The sequence below is a fragment of the Xiphias gladius genome, chromosome 7, assembly GCF_016859285.1.
Source record: "Xiphias gladius isolate SHS-SW01 ecotype Sanya breed wild chromosome 7, ASM1685928v1, whole genome shotgun sequence".
Taxonomy (NCBI): Eukaryota; Metazoa; Chordata; class Actinopteri; order Istiophoriformes; family Xiphiidae; genus Xiphias; species Xiphias gladius.
Genome location: NC_053406.1, coordinates 12932364 through 12940960, shown reverse-complemented (window position 1 = coordinate 12940960; position 8597 = coordinate 12932364). Strand labels below are relative to the sequence as shown.

Sequence of the window (8597 nt, the reverse complement as noted above, 5' to 3'; positions counted from 1 at the left end):
TTTACGGCAACATAACTAGTTGTGACTCTGTCAGCACTTGATGGCAAATAGGAAAAAATGACATCCGCCCTCGGGTACTTCTCTAAAGTAACAAGTTTCATTCTTAAATACAGTACTCAAAAAAAACTGGCACCATGTAGGCCCACATCTGCACCGTGCCTGTAAAACTATGTTGGGCTGCCTGCTCCAGAGGATGCTTTTGCATATGGGTGCGAGAGAGCGTTTTGTTTGTTCCTTAGCATTACTTTATGCCACATATTTAGTCGGGTTGGTGGATAGTGGAACAACTATGAAGAAGTTTCTCGCAGTCAAGACAGGGATTGCACCCATGTGTCTATATCCCCTGTTTTTCAAGCTTCTCTTGCAGGTACTGTCCTCCACTGCTCTTCAGCCCAGGGATTTAATTTCTTTTTCTGTGGCCTCGTGATCCTCTTGCAGCTGTCACTTAATTCTAAGAGGTTTCAGTGTCTTCACAGCCACACGGGCCAGTATATACACACGCACACATGTTGCAGCATTACATATCTGACACCTAGTCTTACACACATACTGTACATTCTTCTAATGAGTAATCATCCACCTTGTCGCTGTGTGACTTCACTTTTTTTTTTTTTTTTTCCCAGCTATTCTATTGGGTCCTCGATAAGCTCACCACCATGTGGTGCATGGGTGCAAATGGTTAGTGCTGAATCTGCGTGAATCACAAAAGATGAACATTTTGATTCAGTTTTTATTGCACTGTTTGTATATATGGTCCCACAGGGGAAAAGAGCTTCAGAATCAGGATTTTTTCACTCTTACACTCTCACTCTCAATCCCTCATAACAGAAACCTGAGGAAAGCGAGAAATTATCTGGGGGAGCGATGGGGATAGATCCCACAGGTAGATTCTGTAGTCAGTAAGTTGTTGATGTAGGATCAAATGAATCTATAATCATTCTTCCTGGTACATTCCAAACCCCCTATCAGGGCAATTTCATTTCTTTCTGTCCCTTGAGATTTGAATATAAATGGGAAAATATTTCTAACTTTCACAGACTGAAAATCATCATCACCCTGTGTCATCTTTCACTTTTAAAACTGCGTCACCCAGCAAACCCCATGGTGACCAAACTGTCAAAGAAAATGCTCTTTTGGAATAAAGCTGGCATTAAAGCAATTATTAAACAATGGTCTAAATTGTACTTTTAAACAATCCAGTTACTATAAGTATCTTCAAATATACCAAAACATTGTATTTAGACTGAAGAGATTTGGGGGAAAAAAACTGATTTAAAGTACCTTCCCGGTTAACATGATTTCCGGTTGAGTGGGACAGAAATTTCAAGCATAAAAACTACTCATGGCAACAAGTCGGTGAATTAACACACCTAAACAGTAATGATTTTTGACAGTTGATTTTTAATAAAAATGTATGTAAATATACAGTATAACTATGTACAAATATGAAATTACATTGGTAGTTCATATTTTATATTAATTAGCCCACAGGAAACAACAAGCACAGTGATAGGAAGAGGTGAAATAAAAATAAAAATGTATGGATGAAAGGCAATAACAGGAGGTGTAAGAGTACAAATAGAGAAGGGACCAAATGTCCAAATCCACGGTCCAAAGAAGATATGTTAAAAGCAAGGCCATTTTAAACGAGCTTTGAGGTTATTTTCTGATCATTTGTTCTTAATCAAACAACAATATTCCAGCTCTTAATAAAATGAAATGTAATCACTTTTTACAGTTGACTATCCAGTGTCACTACTACTACACTACTATGTTGACTCCTGGTTCAGTGTATTTAGTAGCAATGTACTTGACTACTGAATGCTATAATTCAGAGTTAGATGAATCTATGGATAAAATTAGGATCAAACAGAGATATCTGAATAAATATTTTCCAGTATGCTCGCATGCATGATAAGTTCGCTCAACCACAAAGTTACACTTCTGCAAAAGAGCGACAGATGGAGTTGATGTAGATATAACGTTTAAACTATACATAACTTTTAAATAATTTCTACGATTTGATTTCACTGTAGGCAGGATGAGGAGGATCTGTTTAAGTGGGAAAATAAACCCCATCACTTTAGATGGATTGGTCAAAATGTAATAGTGCCATTTGCCAAAAGCTGTTTCACTTCACTTGAGAGCACCCCACTCCTCAGCTTGCACTTACCTTAAAACACACTGAACAAGAGCATTTGCTGAAGGTAAACTCCCTGTCAGCAAAGACACAGGGACAAAGAGAAAATGTATTTTCCTGAGGAGGAAGCGTTGTGCATTGTTATTATTTATCATAATTATAACATCACCTTTTAAAGACCTGTTTCAGTGTAAAGTTCTGCAAGCCAGCAGTAATTCAATTTGTCAGCCACCTCTGTTGCCCACCGCTTGAATATGACACAACGTGAAAAAAATTCAAACAATCAAAATGTGTATTCAAAGGTCACATCGTAATGTGATCAATTTTAGGAAATTCAGCTGAATCTGTAATGCGGTTCTCAGTGTAACACCACAACATGCAATTTGTTCCTCTTTAACCCTGTTTGATCTTTAGAAACCATCCCTTGGGACAGTACAGTAGGTCATTTATATTGTGCAAGTGACAGAGAGGCCCAGGTTCATGGTTAATAGCAGCAGAGTGGCGTGGAGTGATGTATGGTTATGGCCAATTAGATTGGCTGAGGGCAGATTTATGACCGAGAAAGCCATTTCTCTTTCCCAGTCTCTCTCTCTCTCCCTCTCTCTCTCTATCTATCTCTCTCACTCACTCACACTCTCTCTCTCTCTCTCTCTCACACACACATCCTTTCTAGTGTTATTTGGCAACCCCCCCCCCCCAATCCTGCTTCCTCCTCTGTAGCTTTGTTTCATTCATTCATTCACAGCAAGCAGGAAATATATTTGACAGCAAGATGAGGCAATAATACAATGTCTTCTGTGTCACAAAAGCAAAGCACACATTCCTGCTAAGACACTGGCGCACACACAGGAGAAATAGAAGCAACGAAATGCTCAAATTGTGTATGTCTCTGTGTGGGGTGTGCCAGGCACATGGATGAATGTACAATTGTGTCTTCTGTTAGAGTGTGTCTGTACGACTGTCTGCTTATCTCTGGGGGAAGGCATCTGGTTTTGACTCGCTGGTTCGTTTCACCGGGCTGAACCTCTTATCTTCCTGCATTCCACAACTACACGTATTTCAGATTCTGACGGCGTAAACTCTGCTCGGTGTGAGTGTCTGTTTCTGGATGGTTTCGTCTATATAAGGTTTTGCCCCTTTTTTTGCATGCATTTATTTGAAATATCTGTGTGTTTCCGTGTGTATGTGTGTTCCAGGCTTTCAGACTCCAAGTAAATATGCACTGTTTTACCTGAAATTACACTGTAAATCTGTCTGCAAAATATGCTAGTTATATCCCCTTCTCATGTACTTACTTTTTATGGGCCTATTTACTGCAGTACTGTACAATATATTGCCTGATATTTGAAAATGTACTCTAAATTAATAATGCCTCTCGCTTAAAGTGAACTTGTGACTTAGAATGTCTTGTTTATTTTGGTTTTACATGAATTACTATTTCAAACCATTCAGCATAAGAGAAAAATCTTCAACTCCTCAGTACACATTATTGCGTATTTCCATTCACATTAATGTTTTAGAGCAGTCAAAGCATGATGCCTTCCTATGTTGTGAAATCCAAGGTTGGCAATGTGCAACATTTTACAGATGGGATGCTACCGTGGGGAAAAGTTTCATTTAACTAATAATAAATAGACATTTGTAACTTTCTGACTCTCATAGTTAGGAAGTATGAATCGTTGTAATTATAATAATATAACCTAAGTTACGTGAAGGATTACAGTAGGGTTACCACTACACGGTGGCTCCATCGATTCATTTCAAATCTTAGGGGCAGTGCCACTGAGACTGAGGGTAGGATAGGACCACATTTTATTTCCATGATAATGTTAATTTGTGATAATAATATACATTCGGCGTCATCCATGTCAGATGTACCCGTGAGATTAGCCTGATACACCAGTGAAGTACCCATCCTATCTGTTCTAATTCCCCGGTATCACGGTTGCTGAGCTATTGCCCTGTCTGCACTCAGCTATAGATGGCAGGCTGCCAGCTCAAGGCAGTCCCTCGGCTAGTGGCCTTATCTTCTCTGGAACATTATTTATTCCACTGTAGTGTTGTCTTTATTAAATGCCCACATTATTACTGATGGATGGCAGACTGATTGCTCGGAGCAAGTAACCAGATAAGGAAAGAGAGATGGAGACCGCGTGTTAGAGTGTGTGTTAGTGTGTGTTTTGTGTTAGTGCGGGCACCTGTGTGAGAGAAAAAGAGAGTGTGTGGGTGTGTGTTAGAGAGAGAAAAGGAGCAAAATTCTGTGCAATGTATTGGGGTCATGCTGCTCTAGAAAGTCAAACGAATTAGTAGGTACCTCCAGGAAATTAAACTGTGATGTGTGTGTGTGTGTGTGTGTGTGTGTGTGTGTGTGTGTGTGTGTGTGTGTGCGTGCGCACACATGCCTGCACTTAGATGATGCATCATGTCTGTTTCGGTGCCTCTCTGCTTGTGCCTTAGGGGCCCTTAATGAACAGACATGCTCTGCCAATCAGGGTCAAGGTCATGGCTGTGATTAGTGCCAGACAAGAGCATCGTCCTGCTCTCTGATGGGAGGCAACAAGCGTGTACCACTGCTGCCAGCTCCATTATCTGCATGTGGAGCCATATTTGTCCTTGTATACCCATGTTGAAACATCTGGCACATTGCCATGAACTTGGCTTATTGGCCATGACTGTTTGATTACTATCTGATGTTCCCTGATTGCCATTTCCAGTTAGTTAATTGAGGAACAATCGCCTGTATGTCGCCCGCAAAGGTGTCACTAATATAGGAAACTGTAAATGACACTATGTGGAAATAAAAATGAATATTTACTCAATGTTTTACCAAACAACTGTTATTTGTTTTGTTTTATTTTGAATTACGTTTTTGAAACAGACCTGATGTACCCCCACAGACAAGGCTGACATGCAGTGAATGTGAGTCTTTTGGCGACCCCTGGGGGGAGGACGACCGTGAGGACGCTGAGATTGTATCTTCAGTGTCGTGGCTAGGAAATTAAGAACCTGAGGAACAGTTTTGCATTTAGACCATCAAAGGAAGATATAATTTCAGGAAAATAAAATTGTTAACAACAAGGCTAAAATAAATTAGAAAAAAATAATTGATAGAAAAAATTTTAGAAAATCATATAAAAACCCAGAGGCTTGATTGTTATCGACCTACAGTGCATCCAGAAAGTATTCAGACACTTTCACATTTTTTCACATTTTGTGATGTTGCGGCCTTATGCTAACATCGTTTATTAATCTACACTCAATAACCCATAATGACAAAGCAGACACAGAATTTTAGAATTTCTTGCTAAATTATTAAAAAGGAAAAACTGAAATATCACATTGACATAAGTATTCAGACCATTTACTCAGTACTTAGTTGAAGCACCTCTGGCAGTGATTACAACTTCGAGTCTTCTTGGGTATGACATTACAAGCATTGCACCCCTGGATTTGGGGATTTTTCTGCTATTCTTCTCTGCAGATCCTCTCAAGCTCTGTCAGATTGGATGGGGACCGTCGGTGGGAAACCCATTTTCAGGTCTCTCCAGAGATGTTCGATTGGGTTCAAGTCAGGGCTCTGGATGAGCTGTCCCTGGGGTCATTGTCCTGTTTGAGGTTGGCCATTTGGCCAAGTCATAGGTCCTGAGTGTTCTTGACCAGGTTTTCATCGGTTGTTCCATACTTCTTCCAGTGAGGAATTATGGAGGCAACTGTGGTCTTGGGAACCTTAAATGCAGCCGTAATTTGGGTGGAGGCCTCCAGACAAGGTGTATAAACGTGTCAAAGAGGCACCTGATCTAAATTTTAAGTCAAAGTAAAGGGTCTAAATACCTATGTAACTGTGAGATTTCCGTTTTTTCTTTTTAATAAATTTGCAAAAAAAAACAACCAAACAAACAAAAAAAAATCCTAAATTGTTATTTTTGCTTTTACGTTATGGGGTATTGAGTGTAGACAGGTGAGGGGGGGAATTTCAGCATGAGGCTGCAACATAACGAAATGTGAAAAAAGCGAGGAGGTCTGAATACTCTCTGAATGCGCTCTATCTATCTATCTATCTATCCTCTGATTGGTTTATTGTCCAACTACAAGGGAGCCCGGCGCGCTGGTGCGCGAGCTCTGCAGACCACTCTCCTCCGCAGAGCACATCACCGGTGCGTGCTGCTGTCGGCTGACCGCGCGCGCTCTCTCTCTCTCGCTCTCTCTCTCTCCCCCGTCCCCCCACGTCGAGCACCTCCACTGGAGCCCCCCTCTTCGGCCAGCGCAACTCCGAGCCACGACCGAAAGGGACGAGACGACAGAAGCCGGGTGGCCCGCGGCGGGGGAATCTGAGCCGAGGATGGGCGGATGATGAGAGGACGGTCGGCTGGCGGACAGACGGGAGAACCGCCGTCGCGGAGGACGACTCCGAGGAGGAGAAGGGACGGAGCAGAGACGGAGGCGGACGCATCTGCCGCGACTTCGGGGATTTCTCTCCGGCAAAAGTGGGGAAAAGAAGGGGAGACGCCGCTGTCTTCGGATGCCACAACTCACAACTTGCGAGAGGAAGAATTAGCATGTGGTGGACCAACGCCGGTTTCGGCGACCTCTGTCATTTTTCTGTTTTGCAATTTCGCCACTTAAAGCAGCGTCTGCTTTAAAATACTTTTTATAAATACATCTATTTTTTCGAAGCATCCTTTTGGAGAGTGTTGGGCCTCCCAGGGAGCAGGTCGGATTTTTTTTCTGGGGGGGGGGGGTTAAAGGCTGACGGTTCTTAAGAGGCGATACCCCCACCACCACCACCAGCAGCACCACCACCACCTCCTCCTCCCCCTTACATAAATGTTTGCGTGCCGCTAGTGCTCTAGTTCTCGGTCGACCCCCCGAATAGGCTGCTGCTGAGCCGCACACTCAGACGGACGCGTCTCATATGCAACCATAGACACAGACAGACCGGGACATCATCGCACGCGCAAGAGCGCGTACACACACACACAACTCATATGCATACATAATCATATAGACAGACCTTGTCCCAATCAACCAACCCCCCACCCAACCCTCCACCGACCCCCCCTTCACAATCTGATGACTCCCCGGCGTAGAGGTGGACGTGGTACGGAACCGGCTGTAGCATCATCATCATCATCATCACCATCATCATCATTATCATCATCATCATCGTCGTCCTCAACACCACCACTGTCATCATCACCATCCTCCTCCTCCTCCTCTTCCTCACCATCACCATGTCCTCGTCGTCGCGCAAGATCTCCTCCGAGTCGTTCAGCAGCTCGGTGGGCTCGGACTGCGGGCTCGAAAGCCCCGGGGGAGACGGAGGGGACGGTGGTTTCGAGCCGGCGGAGGAGAGCCGAGGCTGCCCCTTCTCCGCTTTCCCCTCCTCCCACAGAGCGGTGCTCTGGAACGGCCGCAGCCTCGCCGAGAGGTCGGCGTGCCCGGCGGGCGAGGAGCAGCAAGGAACCGGTGGACCCCACAAGAGGGCCACCAGGAGGAGACGGGTGAACCTGGACTCGCTGGGGGAGAGCCTGAGACGGCTGACCTCACCCACGGTAGGCCTCCAGCTCAGTCTGAAGAGCTCGACTGTGCCTTGCACGAAATATCATGAAATAGGCCTATTCCTATAGAAAGTTGTAGTGCCATATTCAAGAAGGCACCATGTCTCCTACATAACTACTGTAATATTCAATAGGGACTTAGCCACAGTTCGGCTGCCGAATAGTGAAATTCAGGTTAATACCCTATTCCTTCTAACCTAACTAAATATACATTCTTTCCAAAAAGTTGAAGAGCATTCTTCTAAAATCTGTTAAAAATGTTTTAGGTCTAGGTTGTTTGTCGTACTCTGTACAATTAGGGCTGGGCATTTGTGACCAAATCGATGACTTCTGGTCTTTAGAGGATACTCACAGTAAACAGTCAGTAAATCAATATCATGACCAAACAGCCAGAGGCTGAAGCTGTCTCCAGAGTTCAGAAGGAACACAGCATTTAATACCATGGGAAAAGACAGCATTCAAACTGGTCCACCACAGTGTGGCTCTTCAAAATCCCAGACAATGCCTTTTCTCATATCATGATATGATGTGTGCTGTGCTGTCTATGGAAAAAACAAAAACAAAAAAAACAGACGTCTTTTCATCCTTCACCTCTGATAGCCTGAATCATCTGGCAGATTATATAATAAATATGTTGTTGTGAGGAAGAGAGAGAGAGAGAGAGATGCCCGTGCCATGTCTGTGTATATGTAATGATGTGAGGAGTGTGACAAATGAGCCTGCTTCTGTGTTTGTGTGTCTCGGTTCTGTCCGTGTCTCAGTTGTATTACAGGCTGTAATGTAATAAAGCAGCTATTAGAACGGAGCGCAATTGTGATAGATGGCGTGTGATTAGGGCATCTGCTATTGCGTCTCCCATAATGTGGCCCCTGCTATGTAGCTGCTCAACAATAAAATAT

At 43.5% G+C, this 8597-nt stretch overlaps 1 protein-coding gene across 1 annotated transcript in view; it reads left to right on the top strand.

The window, feature by feature from the left end:
* The first annotated feature begins 7371 nt into the window (after positions 1–7371).
* Positions 7372–8597, top strand: part of gucy1a2 (guanylate cyclase 1, soluble, alpha 2) — a 41951-nt gene continuing 40725 nt past the window's right edge. The window contains exon 1 of the mRNA XM_040131576.1: positions 7372–7692. Coding sequence (XP_039987510.1) covers positions 7372–7692 — 321 coding nt within the window. The remainder of the gene's footprint in view (positions 7693–8597) is intronic.